General features: G+C 45.5%; 1 protein-coding gene across 1 annotated transcript in view; it reads right to left on the minus strand.

Moving 5' to 3' along the window:
• The window catches only part of ITGBL1 (integrin subunit beta like 1), a 1,421,787-nt gene that overhangs the window by 447,503 nt on the left and 947,067 nt on the right, over positions 1-27,217 (minus strand). Inside the window, exon 7 of the mRNA XM_069637000.1 lies at positions 13,935-14,081. Coding sequence (XP_069493101.1) covers positions 13,935-14,081 — 147 coding nt within the window. The remainder of the gene's footprint in view (positions 1-13,934; positions 14,082-27,217) is intronic.

Here is a 27,217-nt window from a genome sequence, read left to right on the forward strand (position 1 = left end):
GCTGGGAGACATGGGTGGGGGCCTGGTGGAGGCTGCCCCTGGTGACTGGGGGGGTGGGGGTGGTGGGAGACATGGGTGGGGGCCTGGTGGTGGGTGCCCCTGCACTGCTGGGGGGTGGGGGTGGTGGGAGACATGGGTGGGGGCCTGGTGGAGGCTGCCCCTGCACTGCTGGGGGGTGGGGGTGGTGGGAGACATGGGTGGGGGCCTGGTGGTGGGTGCCCCTGCACTGCTGGGGGGTGGGGGTGGTGGGAGACATGGGTGGGGGCCTGGTGGAGGCTGCCCCTGGTGACTGGGGGGGTGGGGGTGGTGGGAGACATGGGTGGGGGCCTGGTGGTGGGTGCCCCTGCACTGCTGGGGGTGGGGGTGGTGGGAGACATGGGTGGGGGCCTGGTGGAGGCTGCCCCTGCACTGCTGGGGGGTGGGGGTGGTGGGAGACATGGGTGGGGGCCTGGTGGTGGGTGCCCCTGCACTGCTGGGGGGTGGGGGTGGTGGGAGACATGGGTGGGGGCCTGGTGGAGGCTGCCCCTGCACTGCTGGGGGTGGGGGTGGTGGGAGACATGGGTGGGGGCCTGGTGGAGGCTGCCCCTGGTGGCTGGGGGGTGGGGGTGCTGGGAGACATGGGTGGGGGCCTGGTGGAGGCTGCCCCTGCACTGCTGGGGGGGGGGTGGGAGACATGGGTGGGTCCTGGTGGAGGCTGCCCCTGGTGGCTGGGGGGTGGGGGTGCTGGGAGACATGGGTGGGGGCCTGGTGGAGGCTGCCCCTGGTGACTGGGGGAGTGGGGGTGGTGGGAGACATGGGTGGGGGCCTGGTGGAGGCTGCCCCTGGTGGCTGGGGGGGTGGGGGTGCTGGGAGACATGGGTGGGGGCCTGGTGTAGGCTGCCGCTGGTGGCTGGGGGGTGAGGGTGCTGGGAGACATGGGTGGGGGCCTGGTGGAGGCTGCCCCTGCACTGCTGGGGGGTGGGGGTGCTGGGAGACATGGGTGGGGGCCTGGTGGAGGCTGCCCCTGCACTGCTGGGGGGTGGGGGTGCTGGGAGACATGGGTGGGGGCCTGGTGGAGGCTGCCCCTGGTGGCTGGGGGGTGGGGGTGCTGGGATACATGGATGGGGGCCTGGTGGAGGCTGCCCCTGCACTGCTGGGGGGTGGGGGTGGTGGGAGACATGGGTGGGGGCCTGGTGGAGGCTGCCCCTGGTGGCTGGGGGGTGAGGGTGCTGGGAGACATGGGTGGGGGCCTGGTGGAGGCTGCCCCTGGTGACTGGGGGGGTGGGGGTGGTGGGAGACATGGGTGGGGGCCTGGTGGAGGCTGCCCCTGGTGGCTGGAGGGTGGGGGTGCTGGGAGACATGGGTGGGGGCCTGGTGGAGGCTGCCCCTGCACTGCTGGGGGGTGGGGGTGCTGGGAGACATGGGTGGGGGCCTGGTGGAGGCTGCCCCTGGTGGCTGGGGGGTGAGGGTGCTGGGAGACATGGGTGGGGGCCTGGTGGAGGCTGCCCCTGCACTGCTGGGGGGTGGTGGTGCTGGGAGACATGGGTGGGGGCCTGGTGGAGGCTGCCTCTGCACTGCTGGGGGGTGGGGGTGGTGGGAGACATGGGTGGGGGCCTGGTGGTGGGTGCCCCTGGTGGCTGGGGGTGCAGGGGGACATGCGTTGGTGGGCAGTAGTGCAAGTTGACATGTGGGTTGGCTGGTGGGCATGGCCATTGTGGATGGGGTGCCTGCAGGACATGTGCTGGGTAGGCCCCTGTGGTGTGAGCCACCTGCAGGGGCCGTGGAGGCTGTAGAGGGAACACCTGGGAGGACCCACACGTGCAATTCACGTGTGCTGCTCCCGGCGCACCCCTGTAATACACGTCCTCTGATGAGATTGTGTGTGGAACTTCCCGCGCACCCCTGGAATACACGTACCCTGCTGATGTTGAGTGGGATACTTCCCCCGCACCCTGAAATACACGTACCCTGATGAGATTGTGTGTGTGACTTCCCGCAAACCCCCGAAATACACGTACCCCGCTCAATCACATGTGTGACTTCCCGCGCACCCCCGAAATACACGTACCCCGCTCAATCGCGTGTGTAACTTCCCGCGCGCCCCTGAAATACACGTACCCCGCTCAATCGCGTGTGTAACTTCCCGCGCACCCCCGAAATACACGTACCCCGCTCAATCGCATGTGTAACTTCCCGCGCGCCCCCGAAATACACGTACCCCGCTCGCACAGGCCCAATTGCTGTATGTTGCCACTTTTGTGATGCGCTGGGACTCTACCGCTTGCCTTCGTGTGGCGGACGTGTTTCAGCTTGTGCGTGTCTTTGGCTGTGCGTGGCTTTGCCCTCTTCGATTCCATGAATACGTGTGGTTCGAGTGCGTGTGGGCGTTCCGTCTGCTTCCCTGCAGTACATCCCCAGTTACGCCCTTATTTTGGCGCGTTGTTCCCCATTCCGCGCGTTACGCCCCGTGTCCCACCCACTTTCTGGTGTATGCGCCGAGGTTGTGCGCTTTCACTGTGCGCGTCGCGCACGCCTTTCGGGATGTTGCAGTGACTTGTGCGCCATGCACGGGTTTGGCGCACATCCCGAGGTGTACACGCGCAGGGACGCCTGCTTGCGCCTGCTTGCGCGAAGATTTCCGGCGCACGTTTGTTCCATGAATCGGCCCCTGAGAGCTGTGCACAAGTAGCATCATAGATGCAATTAAGTACGGTTTTGAACAAGAAATGGACAAAAGCATCTAGTTAAAAAATATTCTCACAGTGATGCTTTAGTGCTCTGACATCAAGCGCATTTTTCATATAATAAATTTACTTAAATAGCAGTATTTCAATTATACAGTTAAATGACATTAATATAGGAAATGCTCTATGACACCAAGTCAATCGTTTGGAGGTGCCCGTCGATATGGGGGGCACATGATTAAAAGGGATTGCCATTAACGAAGCAGTCGTGTGCCCCTTTCTTGGGAATGTTCAGACACTGGTAATGCATTGGTTAATGCCTGGCATAAGTGGGTGGTATGAATGTATGTAGTGGAAGCCGTCCATGGTGGGCCGCTTCAAGTCTGCCAGGAGCTGCTGTCAACATTTAGGGAACAGAAAGATGTGCCTCTGGGCTTCGGTTTCTCCCGTAACATCTACTTTTCAAAGCACCCCCCCTTTTTTTTTAACTGCAGAAAACAAAGGCGAGACTAATTCTTTCCTTTCATGATTGTGCGCACAGAGGTGTATGTGCTAAACGCACTGCTAAATCTGCTGAGATACCACCAAACAGAATTACTGTTACCGCCACTTCGTCGACGGCACTACCGTCAAGTGGTGATAGGTGGTGTAAGTCCCCATTAAATGGAGTCCATAGGACTCCATGGACAATTTTGGAAGGATTACCACTGGCACTAATTCTGACGATTTGGCCGAATTTGTGTGGTATGGCAGAAAAATTACCTCCAGCTTCTTGCTCTATGTTTTTCCTCCACCTTATCCCCAAATTCATAGTTGGGCGGTGTGGTAATGCAGTGGTATATGGTACTACTGCCGTATTACTGGTGATTTTTACTGCACCACCCAACTTGTAATGAGGCCCAAAGTCTTGTACCCACAAAGCGAGCAATTGCATTTCTGAATTCAACTATGACAAAAATAAGCATTATATTCATTGAGAGAGGCTGTACAAATAAAATGTGATCCTTGCATTGTCTAAACGTTTTCACTGTTTATGCACCAGAGTATTTTTTATGAGGTTGAACAGCAGCATGTTGTCTTTACTCACATTTGTCCCTAGCGCTCAGCTGTTTTAGTTGCTTTCATATGTAACCATGCAATCCTAAGTAGTTGTTTCCTAAGTGAAACTTAATCAGTCTCAACAGGGGGGCAAACTTTTACATTTACTGGAGGAGGGCACAAACCGGGTGGTGATGTCATGAAAATGAAATCACAGGACATGACGTCACACACCTCCAAACACTGTCAAGGCCCAGGGCAAGCCCACTTACCCAATGAACATTGCATTCCTTCATTTATTTATTTCACATTTCTGTGAGGAGAGCATCATGGCTCCCAAGTGATGGTGCCATGAGCGATGACTGAGCTAAAGGAAAATGCAACATGGGATGCGCACTTTATAAATGGTAGATAAGTGTTATACAAGGAGCAAGCATCATAGTCTTTGAACCCACAACAGCGAAACCAACCACAAATAGTCTCGCCCAACACCACGCTGAGTGAATGGTGTCAACCAAACTGAAACAGCCAATAGCACATCACAGCGCTCTTGCTCTTTTCACTGCTCAGTCCTACTAACGTTCCCACCTCCCTCTTTGCTTTACAATTCAGCCAGAGTGCAAAAAACAAGCAGGTGGCAACACTGCACAGTATAAGTACCTTTAACATAACATAACATCTGAGGCTTCTTGTATTGTTCAAACTTCACAGAATCACTTCTAAGTGATTACAATGTTGGCAGCCAAACTAAATCAAATCGATTTGGCGTGGTAATTTGTCCAAGAGCACCATAGATTAATGAAATGGGGAAGCCTAGTTCTGAGCCCAGGTTTTCTGGATACACATTTTGCAGATCTGTGCTTTTCACACAGCATATTTTCCTGCTGCATCTTTAGTTGTCCTGTGTAAAGCATTGACGATTGGCAAGATCTGGCCTTTTTGGCTCACATCATTCTGTATATAGTCCTGTGTATTATACTAGTTAACTACACCGAGAATTGCTATACCGGAATACAGTACAGCATTTGTAGTTTTATTTTGCTAGTATGAAACACAGGACTACACCTACCAGAGTGCAATCTGCTGGAAGCTTAAAAGGCATCAGAGTGAATCTCACATGGTCCAAAGTGAGATATCTTCAATATGCATGTGTGACAGCATCAACTGCTTTTATTCAGTATTTTAAACTGCAAGGCATCTTTAAATGTGTGATGTGAATACAAGCTGCATTCCCACACAAATTCGTAAGTTACGCCAAGTTACATCAGCTAGTGGCTTTCAGTTTAAGAAATGGTTTAACTCTATAACTTAGTCTATTTCTAGAGAAGCAGAAAACTGTCTAATATAAAAAACAAAAAGGACTGTGTTGTTTACCTCAAACCCTTCCTCTGCTTGAGATAAGAGTAAAGAGCAGGTGGGGGTGCCACACTGTCTGCCCGAGGCCCTCACTCACATGGCTGAAGACCCGGGTGTATCTCCTCGGGCCACAATGAATCACTGTGGCCTGAGCAAACTAAGCAAAAGTTCAGGAGTGTCCCTGACCACTTATCAAACCCTCTAATGAATGGTCTGTCGTTTGCCATTTCTGGGAGGGAAGGTTTGGCTCTGCCCTCACCATACAGATGATCCGCGGGGGGCTGAAAACAATCTGTCCCCACATAGTATGCGGCACTGGTCGTTCTCACGGTATCACTGCATATTATCCCCACCAAAAATATTGCCGTATATATGGTTGTCTGTAACGGCCATAGGCGATATTTTTGGAGGATACAATTTTTGTTTTTTTTGGGAGCAGGGGTTGCGGGGGTGTCCCCCGCTCCTTTGAAAATAATGCAGGGGTTGCAGGCGTGTCCCCTGCAGGTTCCATGCCTCAATATTGGCGCAAAAATATGGTGATATTTTTGTATGGCGATATTTTTGTGGGGATATTAACACATGGAACCGTTCTCACCCGTGCCTAAACCCATCAACCATAGCAAGGAATCTTGGAATGACAATGGACAACACCCTCACTCTCGATCCACATGTCAGAGGCATTGTAAGAAGTTGTTTCTCCCAGCTGCGCATGCTACACTGCACCTTACGTAACATTCACCCATAGGGCCATGGCCATAATTTCTCTAATGTTATCCCAACTATACAACAATAACAATATTATTGAACAGCGTGATAATCCAATGACTAATATGAAATCAGTCTAATGATGTCTCTTTACACCAACATTAAATCACATGAATAGTAAATAGTGGGGCATTAAATTGTTTGCCATGCGCACAACAGATCAGAGATTAAAAATCAATCCTATTTATTGATTTCTCAGGGTTATTCCTTGTAATCATCTACTTCTGAAGAGAGGTAGCTTGCCTCTCCTCTCTACTCCTTATAAATAACCTATCACCCTGAAGAAGACAGAGTAGTCAGAATAATGTCAGGCCCTAAAATGGAAACTAGTTGCAAGAGAAAAGTTATTTGTCCCTGATATTGTATGAAAAAAATTCATATGATATTCAGGAAATGAAAAACACCAGATTTTGCTTAACATCAACTTCCCTTAAAACAGAGCAGAAGGCTGAATATTAACTATGGGCCTCATGACGAGAGAGTCGGTCTGGTAACAATGCCGTAAAGAATGCCGGTACGAATACCCCAGCATTGTTACCGGACCTGCTAACGCCGAGTCTGCCGGTAGGGTCAGTGAACCAGGTCTGACCTGGCGGGCGTACCGGCACCCGCGAGCAGAGCATGTCGGTTGCACCGGCACCATTTACGAATGGTGCCGGTGCATCCGGCTTCCCCATTCCTGTTGAGCCCTGTTGGGCTCAAATGGGAATGGGGAAAATATTTTTCGGCGCCCGCGAATGGGCAATTACCGGATCTGGCAAGGCCATAATGACCCGGGAATTGCCGATTCGTGGGTATCGGAAAAAAAAATGACACTGGCGGCAGCTCTGCTGGTTTTACCGGCACGGCTGCCGCCAGTATCATAATGAGGCCCATGACGTTATTTGTCTATCGACAGGCAATATAATGCAATACGTTTTCAGGGCCCCTTCCCACGCTCATGAGTCTTGGGAGTGAAGTAGCTAGTATATGACAGTGCTTTTAGTCTTTGGGGTGATGTTTGTTTACAGAACCTCCGGGTAATTTAGTACCTGAAGGCTTCATGTTTTTTGCCGCTTTTGAAAATTATAGAAGTGGGTTATATCATCTCCAAAATACGTGCTCCAGATGGAGACAGGTTTTTTTGTCTTGTGTAGATTAGGCAAGTGGTGAAGTAGAGGTACATTCTCTAGTTTAATGAGTGGCATGGATGTTACGGTACAACGCGAATAGTCAGGGGGTGGCACTGGTGGTAGGTGATGTTCCCAGGATTTATGGGGGCATGCTCACAGGTTTTAAAGAGTTGACTAGATAATGTAGCGTCAACACAATTTGTGGAAGGCTATCATACCTGGTACGAAGCACTCATTGGATTTAATAGTTGGCACACACTGTAGGGTACATGTATAATTTATATCATGTTCACTGTATTAGGAAGGCAGGTTTACAGGTTTTACAGAGTAACACAGTCAATGGAATGCACTCTTTGATTTTTCAGGGGAGCACAGGCCTCGGGGCGATTGCTCAGGGTCTGCAACATGGCACAGATATATGGCTACTGCCCATTACTTGGGAGGACGGTACAGGGCATGGGGCATACCCGCAGGCTTGCAGTGCAGCACAGATTTGACAGGGCGGGCTAGTGTAACCAAAGCAGTCCTTTGCAGGGCATCAGAGGCATAAGGGAACACCCATAAGCAGGCATGCCAGCACAGGCAATAGACAGCACTCACAGGTTCACATGCTGGGCACATGCTTGGACGCACTGACAGATGGTGCAGATTGGTACAGGCCGCTGGGTGTGTGTGTGTGTTCTTTTCAGGTTGGCACGTGCACTCTGCACACACTCGCATGTATTACAGGTTGCACAGTAAATAGGTTGTCAATTTCGCTCTTTGCAGGATGGAACTGATGCAGGCACACAGCTTTACAAGGTGGCCCAGGCATTAGGGTTCTCACACATATGTTACAAGAAAGCCCAATCAATAGTCGAATCTACATATCTGAGCACTATTCGGTGCTCTAATGCTAGAATATAAAAAATATGTAATGCTCCAATATATATCACTTGCTCTATTGGCCACTTATCAAAATGCTGAAATGGTTCTCAATTAGGGTAAAAAACGAAATTCCTTGAAAAACATGTACACGTTTTCCTCGCTGAAAATACAAATTACATTCCATTTGAGCCTTCGATTTAGCAAGTAGGCAAACGCTGTAAAAAACAAAGAAAGACCTCAAACCCTAAGATCTCCATGGACCCCAAAGTTTCAATTCAACGCAAATCTCCAGAGGCCAAAAACGCTGTAAACACGCGGCCACCGCACTGCGTGACTCCAGTTATTATACTCATTCCAAACACTAATGGTGAATGAATTGAACATGTACCTTATTTCTGAGTGAAGAACACAAGGCATGCATTTAGTTGGCTGAGAAAAACAATCAATTACAAGGAAGGGAATTGGATTCATGAAAAATGTAAACTACAACCTTTGGAACCATTTTAAAACATGAGATACAGTTATTCAAGGACAGAAAGACCCTAAAGAAGCATGCATTGTGTGAAGATTTAAAACACATGGTGGTCCGCGGCTCAAAATGTATGCCCCAAAATTGTGAATTGTGCTGCAAACATCGGTCTGCGACTCAACATTGTTTAAACTCAAATTGTGAATTGTGTTTCAAACATTAGAGAAGAATGGACCAAATAATTGATGTCAATGTTATATACGAGGTACATTATTAAAAGCTGTTGCTAGAATCTATGCTGTAATTCGCTGCAAACATGTGACATTTGAATGCTAAATACCGATTATTCCTGGGGATGGATGTTGCATTGCAGTTTCGTCATCTATATAGATCCCAGAGTGGTAGGTCGTTCCTTGTTTTACTGTGTGTCTTTCATGATTAAATTGAAGGCTCGAATGGAATTGATTTTTCTTTTTCAGTGAACAAAAAGTGTACATGTATTGTTTTTTGCACTCATTGAGAACAATTTGATTACATTGATCAGTGATAATATATTTTTGGGTATTATAAATATATTTTTTATGTTCAAGTGTCAGCCCACCAAGCAGTGCTGATATTCCTAGATTAGATGTCACAGAGCGCAGCTACAGATAATAAACATTGGGCATTTTTGGCTGCAGGAGGATACATCCACTCTCTTAATGTATTAATATTAAATCAGAACCGGATGCTCTGGTACACCTGTCAGTACCCAGAATGCAATGAAAAGGCTGCCAGTACAGTTCTGTGCAGTGTGGAATAGGCGCTCATGCAGACATACACGCTTTACAGATGACATCAGACATTAGGTGTCGATGCACTCCTTTTCAGGATGTCGTTGGCACTAATGTACCGGTATACAGAGTTCCAAAGGATTTACGGAGTGCTCACATGTTTTAATCTATTGCCCAGTTAATAGGGTGTCAACTTAATTCTTTGCAGGGAGGCAGAGACACGGTATGTTATTTGCATTAGGTTGTGTGTGTGTTCTTCTCAGGCTGGCGCATACACTTGAAAACACGGACATCTATTACAGGTGGAGCAGGCAGTGAAGCGTTAGTACAGTTCTTTAAAGGATGGTGGAGTACTCAGACGTTTACAGGGTGGCACAAGTGTTATGTGGTGATTAAAGTGTACGAAAAGACGAAGTGGACCTATGTTCACTGCTGCCCCCCCCCACGTACCTATAAACCCCATTTCCACTCCCCCTCCCACGCACAATACAACCTGCCGGCCCCCAAACAAATGTGCGTGCTGTTTAAGGGAAGGTTCAGTGCAGTGCAGCTCTTTTCTACACTTTTATTTTAAAACAAAACCATTTCGGAGCAGTGTCTTTTTAAAATAAAAGAACAGTAACAGTAAAACATACTTTAAAAAAGTAGAGGAGCACCGTTTTTACTGCTCGCTCGGGGAAGAGAGTTCCGGCACCGTTTTTACTGCTAGCTCGGGGAAGAGAGTTCCGACACCGTTTTTACTGCTAGCTCGGGGAAGAGAGTTCCGACACTGTTTTTACTGCTAGCTCGGGGAAGAGAGTTCCGACACTTTTTTTACTGCTAGCTCGGGTAAGAGAGTTCCGACACCGTTTTCGGTGTCTAGTCAAATGATCGAATCAAAAGGGTCGACAGGTCAAAGGATCGACACCAAAGGGTCGACAGGACAAAGGATCGAATTTTTTTTTTAAATTATATATATTTTTTTAGGTTTTCGTTTAGGAAAGAAAAAGTGATTTTTAGCAAAAAAAAGGGGTTGGGGGGGACCGCCCCCAAAAAAAAAAAAAAATATGTGAAAAAAAACCAAAAATTCGATCCTTTGACCTGTCGACCCTTTGGTGTCGATCCTTTGACCTCTCGACCCTTTTACTGTCGATCCTTTGACCTACAACCACCGTTTTCTACATGCTGGCAGAAGCGGTATGGTGAATTACAGCGTTCACAGCCTGCACAGACAATAACACGCTCTCTGCAGGGTGACATCGGTCCTAGGGTTTGACAGGTGGCACGGGTAAATGTGGTCAACACAGTTCTTTGCAACATGGGGCAGGAGCAAAGAAACATGCACAGCTTTACAAGGTGGTTTTTGCAAGAGAGCAGGGCTGGCCTTAGTGGCTGCAGCGCCCTGGGTGAATTGGCCACCTTTTTTTTCTATCCCTCACCGCTCCAGCACCTGGCAGTTAATCACTGGAATGGGGTGCTCATGCACCCTATTTAATAACAAAAGGTTGCCTGCCGTGCCTTCTCCCACTACGTCAGCTTGGATGAGCCCTTGAAAGACTCCCCCGAGCTGGCATGGTCTGGGGGCTAATGGTGCCCTGGGGTGGCGTGGTCGCCCGGCCCGCCCTGCCCTAAGGCTGGCCCTGCAAGAGGGTGAACACAGAGTGACACAGGCACTGGGGTCCCTCACAAGTGTATAATGTAGCATGGGCACTAGACTGCATTCATCCACTTTTCTGGTGGCACAGGCAGCAGAATGTTGACACATTTCTTTTCAGAGTGGCACAAGCTCTGGGGCACACGGATGTATGTGATGTTAAGGAATGACATTTCAGAGCATTCTTTTTTTACCAAACCTTTTTTGTCCGAATATATCGATTTTTTATTTTTTTTTATTTTGGGGGGCCTCCCTCAAACCCCCTGTTTCTCTGTGTTTCTAAACCCTGCCCGATCCCACCCCTGCCCAACCCCACCCAACCCTTTACCCCACCCCATATACATTTAAATACAATATTCGATATTTTTTCATTATTTCTGGTTCAGCAAAAAAGTTATTCTCTGTTTTCGATTCGTTAACCTCACTGGATACTGCGGCACACTCGCTAGTTTTACGGGTGGCACGGGCAACAGGCTGTCTACATGGCTCTTTGCAGGGTGACCCAGGCACGTGCACTGCAAAATACAGACTCAATGGAATCATCAGTGTGCATTCCGTGTTGCGAAGGCCAAAAGGGAATTACAGCAAAACCTTATGATTTTTTCCAATCAGGATATAGAAATGCCTAGTCACCCATACTTATTAGTAAGTGTAGAATAAGAAAATACATCCGCTTAATATATCTTTTTACGGAACTTGGGTTATTTTTTTAAAACACTTAAAAAAACAAGCTTTACGGAATCAATGTATTGAATAAGAATTGTATTTGAATATGCTGTTCTTCATTGCTCCTGAATTATCACCTGTGGATTTCCCAAACCCTATAATAATCTTTACAGATCTAGTTCTGCTATATCGAGGTGATCACCAATAAGAAATGGTTGAGCTTGCTGGCCCACCTGAATAGTCCCATGTTGAGAGAGGCAGATTAGAATTATCATCATTTGTACATGTTAGCACAAAAACAGGCCGGTTCCCTTTTTAATTAGCCATGTAGGTCAAAAAATCAGGGCTGGCGGGCTAGGATTCTCTATGCTCAAACGAATGTACAGTGCTGCGCTTGACCCCTTTTCGTACCATTTCTTTGGTTCAGTTATTATCAAGTAGTTATCCAACCCCAATGGTGCTGCACAAAATAACAGTTACCATTGCTCAACCATACATTTGCAAAGAGCATTGATACAGTAATAATTCGCACCTGAACAGGTCACATTGTCTAATGTGCTACTTTTGCATAGTCTGCACCAACTCATTATGAACTGTGATTGGTTATTTAACACATCTGTTATCAGGTAAATTGAAGTAGTGTCCAAGAAGAAGATAGAAAAATGCGTTGGGCCTAATTCCAGCAATTTTGCAAATCAAGAGATGACCTTTTGACTCTCGCTCAAGGTGCCCGGTCAAAATCAGAGAGGCTCACGGGCATCTCCTAATTTGCTCCACTTCAAATCTTTGAGAATCAGGCCCACCGTGCCTACTAGCTCAGGGCCTGATTCACAAAGATTTGCACAGGAACAAATCAGGAAATGCCCGTGAGCATCTCTGATTTGCACCTGGTACCTTGAGCGCGATTCACAAGGTCATCTCCTGATTTGCTCAAGTGCAAAATGGATGCCTGTGAACATCCCAGGTCTGAACCTGCAAGCTCATGCCTGATTCACAAAGCCTAAAACTGCTGCAGAACCGGTGATCCCTGGAACATCTCTGAAATTTGCATCTGTGCCCCTCGCTGATGCGGCAGGCATATCCCGATTTGCTCCAGTTTTACGCTCTGTGAATCAGGTATAAGGTAGGTGGTGCATATCATAGGGGCTCACTGGCATCTCATTTACTCCAGTGCAAATCTTAGTGAATCAGGCCTTGTGGTCCTGCCGACTGCATCACGAGTCGCTGCTACCAAAACCCACTTGAGGAGAGTCCACCAATAACATGTTGAAGGAGCTCCACTGCCTTTACAGTAACAGTGTTTTTGTAGGAAACAGCTGGTGCAGAAAGGCTGGGATATTTGAGAAAGAGGTCAGCAGCGCATTTTGCGTTGCTTAATTGAGTGAAGAGCATATGACCTTGGCGCGACTGCGCCTCATTCGGGGCGCCAGAATGAAAGGACCTGGAAAGGACCTGGCATAAAAGAGATGAGACATAAGGTCAGGAACATCCATTCCAAGGCAGCTTCAGCACTTACCTAGAGAGCACCTGTGTGGCCTCTCCGTAATGACTACAATTACCAGAGACAGAAAAGGTCAATTTCACCTCTCTCTTCCACTCTCCTCTGTAGAGCACTTCATATTTTCATAAAGCAAAATAAATGGAATCGGTTTGCTTGCAAGATGGATTTTGGTTTCTCACATTGATTTGTTTTGCTACTGGACTCAAAACACACCTGTGACTGCCCAGGCAGGAAGAGCCGGAGCCTGCCGGCTCATAAAGATGGATGCACAGTGTGACATCCCTTTTGAAAAGACAGTTAACTTTATGAATGCAACCTATGCAGCTGAACATAACTCAATGGGCAATTAAAAACCATAATCTATCAAATAAATGTTTCAGGCATTACATTTTATATCCCGGCTTAGAGATGTACTAAAACCCTCTAAGTAGTGTTAGCCGTGAGATATCGAGGACCAGATGCTAAATGGGGAAGTCACTCCTCCTTCCTGCACACAGGTGCAAATCATTATGCATCTCCTGTTGAAAGTATAGGGGCAGTGAGGCGTATTTTAAGTGGCCCATAGTTGCTAACATGACTCATTACAATCTGTAGGTTCTTATCGAGTCTTGTTTTTTCGGTATCAGGTAATATTATCCCCACCAAAAATATTGCTGTATATATGGTCGTCAGGAACGCCCATAGGTGATATTTTTAGTGGGGATAATATTTGGGTTTTTTGGGAGTGGGGGTTGTGAGGGTGTCCCCCGCTCCATTTAAAATAATATGAGGGTTGCGGGGGTGTCCCCCGCAGGTTCCATGCCTTAATATTGCCGCAAGAATATGGCAATATTTTTGTATGGTGATATTTTTACGGGGATATTAACACATGGAACCGTTTTTTTCTTTGCATTCTGGGACTTGTATTCCGAGTTTTATAATGGGAAAAGTGGAACTACAAATCCCAGAATGCAAAGGAAAATAACAGGACTGGATAAGCACTTCCAGATTGGAATGGGTCTTGTTGGCAAGTATGACTGTGGCCCACAAAAGCCTGTGGGGCCGCGCGAGGAGAGGCATTGTCTTATCAAGACGGTATCATTCACACCTACCTCTGCCCCAGCAAGGCAGCGTGGCGGTTCCTTGGCACTTTTTTTTACTCTCCTCCACGGACAGTGGGCAGCTGCGTGGGTGTTCGCACTTCCTCCCTGTCCACCCCTCCTTGCAGTCGCATCTGCCACAGTTGCACTGTCCATGACCTATAAAAAGAGGTGAAAAAGGAAAAGAACACGTCATTGAGGTCGCTGGTACATCTGGACTCCACGTTGAAGTTACACACATCAAAGGAGGTGCACAAGAACATGTCACAGCTGAACTTCATGCTTTCCGGGAAATTCTGCAGCTGGACATGTGTGGAAAACAATGGGAAACAGGTGCGTGACTGAAGCGGAAACCCGCTGCTCATAAATCTCACAATTTTTGAAACAGCACGTGACGTACGAGATTATAAACACAGGAGCACTGGTTTGGAAGAGCTTTGCAGGAATCACGTGTTTCCATTGACGGTTGTATAAACACAACAGTGCCGATCAGGCCAAAGGTTCCCATCAAACACAGGAACAGAGGCTGACTGGACCTGCAGGGGGCGCTAGATGGACAGCCTACATAGCAGGCTGTCGCCTCTGGCCGCCTCCCTCTGGGGGTGGTCAGCCTCTACTCTTCCTCCCCTGTGAGGCAGAAGAGGCGTCCCGCAGGGCCTGACTTCCGGTGGCAGGCACTTGGGGGACGCATATAAGGCAGGGGTTGCTTAGGGTCAGTCTCTTTTCCAGCAGCCCCACCCGCCTTTTGATTACCACCCATCCTCACCCTATGTCGGGAGCATAGTGTTCATTTAGAAATGAGTAGGCTGAAAATGGCAAGGTCAAATTGTGCGAGATAGATGAGGAGGTAGTTCAGTTTGGTGAGGCGTTCGCATTACCAATAAGAGTGCAGTTGGGCAGTGTTTATAATGGTGTAAATTGTCATATTTATATTGCATTGTGTTGGGGTTTTACGTTTCTAATTATCTTTTTCCGTCGCAGGTGGAGTGTGAGGGCGGTCCTAGCCAGTGAGGGTTTTTGACACTGTGGCTTCGGCGGTGAGTGGTTCAGGAATGGCCCGGTCTAGAGCCAAATCGAAGCGACGAGCACTGACTCCCCTCCAGGGCACTTAGGCTACAGCGCCTCTCGTCTTTGGTCCCGGAAATGTTTACTGACTGGCAGTACAACCAGAAGCGTATATGTCTGCTTAGGCCTCTGGCAGACAGGGAATGACATGGGTCACCCTATATATTTAATTATTTAGTATGTGGCTGGGGCCGTCCCATTTTTATGTTGCTCCAAAAATAAGACTGTGACCTTGTTTTCCAAAGACTTTACAAAGTTGTCTGTGGTTATTGTGTGATGTAATTATGTCAGATGGTGGCCACAAGATGTGGGGAGCGGCCAATGGGGGATTTCCCGCTATGTTCAGGCGGTATGCCAAAACAGGCTGGGCATGTAAACATCTGTGGACAGTGTGCACGCTTCATAATATGCGTTAGAAGCACACATATAATTCATGAGGACTGAGATGAGGGCCTAATTCGAATTCAAAGGAAAGAAGGGGAAAGCTAACACACTTTCACATTTTTGCTTTTTAACAATCCGGCACAGTTTCTGGTGTTATTAATACTCATTTTTTAGACATACACTGCGACATGATCAATTCTACGGTGATGAATGCTTTCCAAATGGCCCCATGTATTGAAAGTTATTTTCGAATAAAAATGTATTCAACTAAAAAGACGCCTATCAGTTTTGTAATTATATGTGGGAAAAGTACCCTTAATTCTCTGTCAAGATTGGCAGCGTTTTATTATGCATTACTTCTTCTTAACTTCAACCAGCAGCAAAGAAAAAACAATACTTTAAACATCTGTATGAACCAGAAAAACATTGTGAACATTTTTCTCAAGCGACCCAATCCAAAATGCACGCCATGGACACGGCCCTTCCACAGCCACGCTCGAATGGCAAAAAGCCTTCTGGGACACCCCCTCATCCTGTTATTCGTGGCGCGACCAGCCAAGATAAGGACTTTTCAAGGCATGCTCGAGCATTCCATGTTTGTTAGCTCTGTTCACTACATTAAGTTTATGAATTCAGTTTGATGTAAGTTTGATGGCGACAGCTAAACATGTGATGACTGAGTGTCGGGTGTTGGGTAGCCTTTACATTTGCAATCTGGGTCCATTTGTTCATGATTATGATGAAATCAAGAGTGTAGATTTCTGGACCTACCGCCTGAACTGGGGTCCCTCTACACTGCCCTTTGCACTTTATCGTGTTTGGTTACATGTTTTTAGATTGCTCTTAGAGTGTTAATTGCAATGTGGTGTAAATGAATTATGTGACATTTCTGGAAGTTTTGTCTTGTGATTTTAGATGTTAAGTTTTTTTAAATTAATTCTGATTTTAGGGTACACATTTATGTAAATTGATGTTTTGTTTTGTTATAAATCTGTAAAAAGTTTTACTGAACTAAGCACAGTAAAATAAAATAAGTAAGCATGTGTATATTCATGATCGTTGTTTAGTTGCATCATGTGGTTTCATACATTGCCGTTTCCAGGTTGCACGGCACTCGGTGGGCCACACATGCGTGGTGCTTTACTGTCCTCAGTGTGAGCCCTCATGGAGAGTCTCCACGCTGCATGGAAAGCACCTCTGCCGAGGTTGCAGGTTGGGCCTGTGGTACCTTTCATGTCTAAGAAAGGGAAAGACCCAAAGAAGGGTACAGACAAGGCACTGAGGTCATGCCAGGATATCCTGATAGGTGTTCTGTGGCCCTCACTCAGATTTCTGAGGTGATGGAAGACAGCAAAGGGAATGGTTCTGCACCATATATAACAGTTGCTAGGGGGTGGATCCAGAAATCTGTATGCCTTTTATGCAACCTGGTACAACATTATCAACAGCAAGGGGAAACGTGCTTCTGATGTGTATGGACCCAAAGTTATCAGACTTGACCCTTTCTTATTCAGGGCCAATGTCACAGGTTCTTGTTTGGGGGATACATTTGAAGGAGTTGCCATCCTAGTTCCATAAATGGACAGCTCTGAACAAGAGACAAATAATTATAAGGCACTTTCTCTTAGTTTTTTTGTCAGGGCTGCAAGGGGCATACCCCTCTTCTCTGGCTGACCCTCCCAGTTTTCAATTAGAAGCACTCATTCAGAATCTTTTTCACTCAGAGGACGACATAAGACCTTCTTTCCCCTCAGAGGCAGCCAATAGAAAGGAGAAGATGGTCCAGCAGAGAATCAGGACATTCTTGAGCCTCATCAGGTATGTATTTTATATTTAATTGGATTTTGCCAAGAAGGTTCGGAGAGAATTGGTCTATTCTCACTTCAGACCCGTGGGTCTACAAACTGTAACAGGGTAACATCACTCTACCCCCTTGCCAGCTGTTTCCACTAGTGCTCGTGTTGTTCGACACATGGGAGCAAGTGTTGGTAGACAGGAGGGCAGGATCTCATATTGAAGGAAGCCGTGGTTTCAGCCACAGATCATGCATGTCCTTTCCTTAGCTCAATTGTTCTGGTTCCGAAGATGGACAAAGGATATTGGACTGTTCTCAATCTGAAAGCCCTGGATGCGTTTGTGATATATCACCACTTCAAAATGGAAGGTATTTGTTTGTTTAAAAAAGGCACTATTCTTCAAGGCGATTGGATGATCACAGCAGACATGCTAAATTCTTACAAGGTGGTTCCAAATAGGCCTACTCATCAGGAGTATCTACAGTGTCTCTAGCAGGGGAGCGAGTAGAAATTCTCATCTCTCCCGTTGGGCCTGTCTTCTGTTTCTTGGTATTTCACAAAACTATTACACCCAGCAATAGCATTTCTCAGGGAGACAGGGATTCAGATAATCATTTATCTAGATATCATGCTCCTGATGCCTCAAGGGGCAAAGTCACTCCTGGACAATCTCAGGGTGACTGTATCTATCATTGGGGATCTGGGGTTTGTGATGAATTCTAAATTTGAACATTCTCAATTCCTCCAGTGTCTGGGCTTTGATATAGATTCTCATCAGTGTATTCTCCTCCTTCCAAAATCAAGGAGGCAGGTATTTGCCGAGAGGTCAACTCCATATTGAAGAAAGAACACTTCTCTCTCAGACACATGGCTGAGTGGTAGGGATGCTCTCGGCCTTGATTCAAGCAATATTCCTGGCCCCTCTCCTTTAGAGGGCTCCACAGAGCCTCAAGGTGGGAGATCTCTGCAAAATTATGTCTTACTGCTAGGTAATACAGTCCCCTGGACATAAACCTTTTTTTCTCAACTCAATTGTCAGGTGCCATATTTTTTCCGCTGAAAGTAGATCTGTTCTGCCCAGATTGGACACAACTGCAGGATTATGTGTTTCCCCTTTTCACGATGATACCAAGGTCTCTGGTTCAATTGCACATAAGGCTGGTATCCCTGGTAATTCTCACTCCATTTTCTGGCCCTTCTTGAGCTAGCAACGGATGTTCCTAGGCTGCTCTTGTCATTTCCACATCTTTTATTGGACCCAGCTTGAGCCTTCCACAAGCTGGTACTAAGAGAACACCTCCCTCTCATGGCATGGAAGATGTTGGTGAGTTTAGGTCTTTCACAGACCTGTTATGGGCCACTTTTTAGCTCATCAGAGAAATATAGGCCAATGTCATCAGTTTGTCATACTCGACAACATGCATATGGTGTATGGGCTGGTGCTTGGATGGAGGTATCAACCCCGTTTCTGCCCCTCCAATGCAGGTAATGAACTTCCCGGTTTCCTTGTTCGGAGTAAGCAAAGACTAGAGGACCATTAATATCTGCCGGTCATGTGGTCATCAAAGGGGAGCCTGTAGGTAAATATTTTCTGGTAAAGAAAATGTTGTGGTCTATTCAAATAAAGATCCTACTCAAGGCTAAACATTCTGATTCTTGGAACCTCAATCTTATTTTTTACTTATTTCAGTCATGGCCGGCCAATGAAGTGTTCCCATTACAGAAGTTTTCTGCAAAATTAGCAATGCTGTTGTGCATTATTTCTCTCAAGAGAGTTTCTGATGATAGAGCTCTGGAAGTAGACAATCAGGTATACTACCCTGATGATATTTATTTTTTTATCACCTGCAGAACTCATTTTATGACTACCTTGGTATCTTAACATTCTTTTCTGGGGGGATTACAAATGGAATAAAGTCCATTGTGTAATATGTTATGATAACATTAGAGCTATTCACGCTCCACACACCTCTTAGGTACTTAATTTCATTTGTACACCTTTCAGGGTTCGAGATCACTGGTTAATAAATAAGACTGAGGTAGATATTTCTATCTTTGGTGCTCATTCTAAAAGGGGAGCAATGGCTTCTAAGAACGCATTTTGTGTGGCATGTTGGGGGAGGCTTTCCATGTAGCTGAACGGTTGAAGGAGTCAACTTTCAAAATGTTTTATCATAAGAGCGTTCAGCACATGGCTGTATTCTAATAGCTTTTAATGTGCATAATAAGAAGGATCCCAGCCTTGATATAGAATGGCGGAACTCCCCCAATAACGCGACTATGGGTTTAGATGATATAAAGAGACGCAGAGGAGAGTATTATTCCTCTGTCACACCCTGGTTTCCTTTCCTCTTCCTTGCAGTTTTTAGCTGAGAAAGAGGAGGCATCACTGAATACCAGCTCACTGATGGAGGGTTTCCAGAAGATGACTTTTTTCCTTTGATGGAATGGATCACTTTACTGGTCTGGGGACCGATGAGGTTGTCTGGTCCTTTCCTGCAACTTCAGAAGATGACGAGGGAATAACTCTGAGGTGCTTTATTCCATTGGACTGTGCCTGGTTGTTGATGAAAGAACCCTGGCCCTTCCTGCCATCCTACACTGTGTTGCTTAAGAACGTTTTTCTGAGTTAAAATGATAGCTTATGGTTCGCAAAGTTGTTTAAAACATTGTATTCTCTTTTCGTCTAGTTGAAGTAAAGAATTAATGTATACAACTTACCTCTGAGTCTCTCAACAGAATCTTAAGTCCCACTCCCACTAACGAGGGGGTTAGCCACTATATATTACATGGGTATTATAAGTCATAGTGCAGCTCTGGTGTCATTTAACAACAACCAGAAAAGTGACATAATAAGCCTTGGACCATGTCATGACATCCCAGAACATTTCATCATATAACCATAAACAGTGACAGCGCAAAGCCTTTGGCCATGAGTAATTCACAGGATGTGAATAAACGAAATACTACAATATGTGTGAAATTAGTCACAGTTACAACCTATAATATAAGGAACTATAATGAGCCAAGGATACAGCTCAGTTGGGGGGGGGTTCAACTGTTTATTAACACACAGTAATTTCTCTGGGAGACCCCACACAGGTACAACCGATCAGGGAGGCAGAAGTCAGTGCAATATCTATCCACTTAAGAACAAACACATAGTTCTCTATATCCCGGATTGCAACCACCTCACACTCTGTGCTGCCCTCACTGCAGTGTCCAATGGTGTTCCGGGCTGTGATGTAACAGGCTACACTTCACCCTTTGCAATGGCAGATACTTTAGAAATTACGCTGCAAATAGGAAGATCCCCATACTCTTTCCCTTGCAATGGCACAAAGGATTCAGGCATTAAACCCATTGTGGCCAGAGTTTTGGGGCAGATAAGTAACAGTCTCTACTCATGCGTTGCCTGGGAATGGATGGACAGAAAGAGTTCATCAATGTCACAATGGTTTCAGCAAGATGGCGAAGCAATCATTTCTTTAGTGGTTCCTGCAAGAGAAGCATTGTGTGGGGTCATTTCCTAAGCATCCTTAATGAGTCAACATGGTCCTAAATGTAGTTGTTTAGTATCACCGTTTTAACAACTGTTTCCTCAATCCGTAGGATTGTCTACCTTTTTGCAGAATGGTGAATGGAACGGGGTATGCATTCCCACCGTGCATTCCTGCATCACCTCCAAAAACGTTTGGTTTTATGCTAGTATAATTTTCATGCTTGTATTAAACTAATGGAGTAGGGATCTGCTGTAAATGCCCCTTTCAGTTAATTGCGGGAGGCATTTGCACGTTTTCCAATATATAGTGCCAAAATTATTATTATTATTATTATTATTATTATTATTATTATTATTATAGTGCCAAAAAAGGTGTTAGTGTGGAAATGCCGGGTTAAACACTTTTCTTTTACACTACGTCTTGGAAAGAAATAACATTTCATGTAGGAATTCTTTTCGCACAAAATTGCAAATGGAGCGGGTCCTGGCTGTGCAATTTTCACTTTCAGTAAAATGAGCCCCTCTGTGTTACTAATCCGGAAGGCGCTGGAAACAGAGTTTCCGAACCGCACCGATAACCAAAAGTACATGGGAGTCATAACTTTGAAACCACACATACATCCATATCAAGGAGTGCTATAGTCTATAGCATGCCTTTACAAAGTTACACAACTCTAACGTGACTTGCAAAATCTTTACATTATTACAGCCTCAGTTTTGAATTCCTTATAATAAGCAGAAGTCAGCACTCTGCCGCCAAATCCCTGAATTAGTTTTCTCCCCACATGTTTGCATTTTTCTCCTTTTATATTTGTTCTATCATTGTCCATCTCTACTTATGTGTCCTTTTTCATTTTCTTTCTGCTACTTGTTCTTACTCTAGTTTTCCCCGACCTCTACAGCTTTCCTTCTCCTTTACATGTTTCTAATTTTCTCATTTTTTTCACAATTTGTGTTCCTCTTCCTTTGATCATTCCACTTTTCTGCACATGTTCTGTCTATTTCAATCTTTCTGTGTATTATCCTGCCATTATCTTTCTTTTTTCATTCATTTCTTGTCCCACCTTTGCAGTTTCTCTGGCTTAACTCAGTTTTTGTTGCATCATCTCACATCTCACCTTTTCAATCAATACAGACCTCCCTCCTCTTTTCTTTCGGTCCTGATCACTATATCACAGTCAGTTAGCAAGAGAAGACAGCTAGCTGCCTGCTCTGAGTAGGCATTGTGACATCAAACATTAAGCAATAATACTGCATTCCAAGGGACATTATCAGGTGTTAAAAGCCATCCCCATGTTAGTAGGCACGAATAAAGCAATACTCTTCAAGGAAGGCAAAGGGATGTTCCACCTGGTAATGGCCCGAAGTTGGGGTCATTATTGCTATATGAATAGGCAGTGGCTAAGCGTGGAGCTGCGCTGTGGGGTTATGGGAATACACAGGTAATGGAGACTAGATTTTTTAAAAACAATTTTGGGTCTTCCGCAATCATCTTCAAATTACGGCGTTCACCTAGAACTTGGTATGCCATATTTGGAAGATGAAATGGCAGTGTAGCCAACTTTGCATGGCTTAGGCTGTGGGCCAATCCTATAGCAGTTGCTCACTACTCACTTCCCTCACTACTTCCCTTTTCTTCCTCTGTTTTATTTCTCTTTTATTGACCTGGGTAAATTGTTCTACATACTGTTTTTGATGGTTTGTCTCATGTTTTGTAATTTTATGTTTCTATTTTATACAAATGTATTATTGTTGTTGTAATGTAAAGCGCTTTGGCGTAAAGCGCTATATAACTTAATAAATACAAATGCAAATTATTTATTAGGCAGGAGGGGTGCATTTGAAGTTCCCTGGCTGTCTTATGTGAGGAAACCGCTGACAAAATTGAATACAGAACATGATCGGCGAAAGGGCGAGTACTGTGCTGTTTTGCGGCAGTGTTTTTGGCGTGCCCCTTCTGCATCTTCTACAACGACAACACCTGGAGGTGCGTGTGCCTTTAAGTCAGCAGGACAAGCTGACTTTAAAAGAGCCGCCTCCTCGCCCTTGCGGCGTAAGCCCTCGGCCAAAGGGCGAGCACTGTGCTGTTTTGCTGCATTGTTTTTGGCGTGCCCCTTCTGCAGCTTCTACAACGTCAACACCTGGAGGTGCGTGTGCCTTTAAGTCAGCAGGACCAGCTGACTGTAAAAGAGCCGCCTCCTCGCCCTTGCGGCGTAAGCCCTCGGCGAAAGGCCGAGTAATGTGCTGTATTGCTGTTTTGGTGGTCTGCGGCGAAGGGTGGTCTAGTTTCAGTTTGATACTGCAGCAGCACGGATGATTGGTGACTCTCCCGTACAGACTGCCTCGTCAACTTTTACAGTCTTGCACCCTGTCAAGACTCATGCACAGTCAAAGAAAGGGATTTCCACGGACTCACAGCAGGCTCCCGCGACTAGGACAGCAGCTCAACGCCACGGCTATAACTCAACGTCAGTAAGTACACCACGTATGCAAGGCGCAGTGACATCTGACAACACATTCGCTATTGTTGAAACCGAAGCTGATAATTGTGTAATCACCACTCAGGCCATACCTGCTGCAGCTGTGATAGAGTCTGAATTGCTCACGTCACCTGACAGACGTAATGCAGTAAATAGTAGTAACGTGAAAACGCAGATTTTACATTCAGAACATTTTGCGAACACTGCTGAGCACACTACTTATTACCCCACGGTATATTTAACACCTGACCACAGTAAAGAGGCAGTTGTGTCTAAGTCTGTGACTGAGCATCTAGAAAAAGGCAGTGACACGGAAGGTAGATGTGCGAACCAACACTGCTCTGAGGCCACTGTAATTGACAACAACTTTGAAAATGGTGCAGCCAGAATTATTGAATCAGATGTTTGTAGCTGTAAATCACACGAAACACGTATTAATCGTGAAGCTGCTTCAGGAGGTGATGGCATGGAACGTGCAGTCATGTCTATAACAACTTCGTACTCTATGCCTTCCACTGATGTAACCTGAATCAATCAAAATCTCTCTTTTTACATCAGCGCGTCAGTTATACCCCGAGAAAAAACACCATACAACTCATGCAATGAGGTTTTTCTGAAAACTTGTTTAATCACTGATGAACCGACTACTTCTTCATCAATCAATCCGAAACTTTGTAATGACTCATGCACTCCTCGGGGCTCTGAGATGCGTAGAAACTCACTTGATATTGCAAACAAGCTAATCTTTGACTAAGCATCAATGAACAAAGCACAACAAAATCGGCATGTTGAAACGGCGACTTCTGTCATCATGCCACAAACAAACGAACAGATCAAGCACAGGGCCACAAACTGTATGCAAAAATCCACAAATAGAGCCACTGTAGGAGAGAAACCCAGACGGATTAACATAAGCAGTTCACCATCTCTGCAATGTTCTCAAGTAAAAAAACTGAAAGTTACCCAGAAACAGGTGTTTCGCAATGCTCAAATAAGTTTCGAGACCTCCTCTCCAGAACATGTGGAGCCTTTCTCAAAGGTCGTTGAACATCAACTTCAACATACTTCTGTTTCAGAAATTTCTTCCTCTGACTCCTCAATTATGGAGCGTCCATACCCTAAAATCAGATCAAGCAAGCGCACTTATCCATTAAAACAAATTCGTTCTAACTGTAGTAAAGATACTTTTCCTGATCCATCTATTTCTGAAGAACTACAGTCCACTATCATAGCATCCATGGGATTATCCATTGCGCCCTTTCTGAAACTTTACAAGCACATGAACGAAAACATCAAGGATCTTTCAACCTTAACTGCACTTCTTAACACAAAAATAATAGAAATGGAAAGGAAAGAAACGAACTGTATAACCGAGCTGACTTCCATAAATGGTAAAATCGATCAAATTTTAAACTCTGTTTCTGGCTTCACCTCAAACAACAATGAGGATAAAAAACTTTTGGCAGAAGTGGCGCGCGAAGCGTTAAAACTTTTTAAGAAAGCCGATTGCAAGTCCAGAAGTATCTGTTGAAGACAAAGCACATAACGAAAAAGGGTGTTCGCTTGACGAAACATCCTCAAACTCCATGTTGCTGCAGGACAACCGAAATTGGACAACATCTTTACCTGCTATGAAAAAGCAAAACGCAAGAATAGATCAATTTACGACGCCTTACCTACCAACGAATATCGACAGGTCCTTGGGTTCTCACTTGCAGCACCTGGCAGTTGACTTAATGTCTAACATATGCGACAAGGACCTTTTTCAGCAAACGGTTTCCTCCTTTGACGAGGTGGTTGAAATCAGTCAACAACCGTGCAACCTTGCACTCGTAGCCCCTCAATCAGCTTCTTCTTCAGGAAGCAAACTATTGTCTCAAGTAAAAAGCTCAAATGATGGAAAAAAACTGATGTACATAGGTGATTCATCTACCCCCAAAATTGTGGAGATATATGACATCTTTAAAAGGCCCAAACGACCGCCAACTCCAGTATCCAGACTTGTTGCTGGGAAGCCTGCAATCTGCGGAAAAAAGCCTAAAAATCAACCTGCAACCAAATTTAGATGTGGAAACGGCTCTAGGAAATGTTTGCGTAATCTGAAAACAGTAAACTTATCAGTTCAAAATACAGGATGCAAAGTTTCTACCACTCCAAACCCAAACACACCGCACAAAACTGAAGTCGAAATAAGTCCATCTGAAGCAACTCTGAACGTCGATTCAGATTTGATAAATCTGTCTACATACGAAGACTTGGAAGAAAATTCTACAGCTGAGCAGGCTGACTTAATGAACAAGAGTCCAGATATGCCACACGCTAGAGTGGTATACACAAATTCGGGCAGTTGTGCAGACAAGTCTCGGCCTGATGATTCATCAGGTGTTTTAAAATCATCGAAGCCATGGCGAACATGCACGATTGTTAGCCCTGATGCTATAACTACAGAATTGAATAATGTACCAGACCTACCATTCATAACCATGGCGGAAAGATGCTGTAAACTGGTGATTAAGAGATCCATTGCTCTCAAAAGTGAAATCAATCAACCTAAGGATCTTCATATGCCCACAGACAGCGGAAAAATCTGTATGAAGAATTCACACCTTATGACTTTTCAGTCTCAGTCCCTGCACAGACGGTCCGAAGATGTAATACAACCCATCTCTAAACGTAAGATGTTGAACTCTAAAGCACCAAAAAAGGTATCTTCATTTGAAAAACTAATTCTGGAAAGACTGGACTCTAGTGACAACCTGATACTAAACAGGCAGTATTTAGCTAAGCTATTCTACCTGATATGCAGTCTGCGAACGCTTCGCTCTGACGACTTGAAAATAGTGGAGTTTCATTGTGAGGAAAGAAACGACATGGTGACTCTGCACCTTGCATCTAACATAATTTGTGATATATTACTGGACGCAGTACCGGCATTGCTGTCATTAGGTTTCGACTTATATCCTCAGAACCGAGCTTCCGAGTCTTCTTATAACAACTCGTATGACAAAAATCTGAAAAATCAAAGGAAACCAACATCTACGTACATAAACCATAAAGAATTTAAAGATTCAGAGTCCAAGATATCTGTTGAAATAGAGACTAAACTCGAAGACAAAGAATTAACTCAGTCCTTTGAAAATGACCAAATTCAGATAACAATTGAAGGTCTGAATATAAACGACAGGGTCTCGTCTAAAAGGGATACAGAAAATGGAAATTGGGCATGGCTGGCTGCTAACCTGAATAACAAACACTGCGATTAACGATCGGAACGGAGTTCGCACCAGCTTTTCAACCTTGGATCATGGAACACACGCGGATTTGTCCATTTATTTAACTCTCCTTGGATATGTGACTTAGATCTCATATGTCTACAGGAAACATGGTTAACAACTTGTCCTATGTCAGCTGCCTTTGAGATAGTAGTAAACGCAGCTGTTAAACCACTAAAAGGTAGGCCTATGTCCGGCCTCCTGATAGCGGTAAAAAAGGATCGTGGACTCAGGATAGTAGAGACGGTGATATACCATATATCTCACCATATATACAAACTGCTAAAGTGAGATTTATTAACAACAGCAAACCTGAGTTCCTATATATAATCAATCTCTATTGGAACCAAATTGCAACAGACACGCTTACCTTCATTGATCAGGTGACTTCAATCTTAGACAACATAATGGAAACCTCAAGCAGTGCCCAAATTATCCTTTGGGGCGATCTTAACACAGATTGCTTGAACTTGAACATCAAGCCAAAAACAAAGTAATCGAAAAAAAAGGCCAATGAAGAAACGGCCAACTTCTGGATGACTGAAATGAACTCGAGGAACCTAACACTCTTGAATGGGAAAACGCCTGGTGACATTCCCGCTCATCCGACATGGAGACGCGAAAACCACTCTTCAACTATAGATTATATTTTCGTGTCGCAACTTCTGGCAGCAAAAGTTCATCGGCTCGAGATCATTATAATGGAACACAGCGACCATGACATGCTCAAGTTGGAGTTTAGTGCCTGCAGTGACTCATTTCAACAACTATGGCCTCATGTCATCTCCTATCGTAC

The sequence above is a fragment of the Ambystoma mexicanum genome, chromosome 7p (genome assembly GCF_040938575.1).
Source record: "Ambystoma mexicanum isolate Mex_15411 chromosome 7p, UKY_AmexF1_1, whole genome shotgun sequence".
NCBI lineage: Eukaryota > Metazoa > Chordata > Amphibia > Caudata > Ambystomatidae > Ambystoma > Ambystoma mexicanum.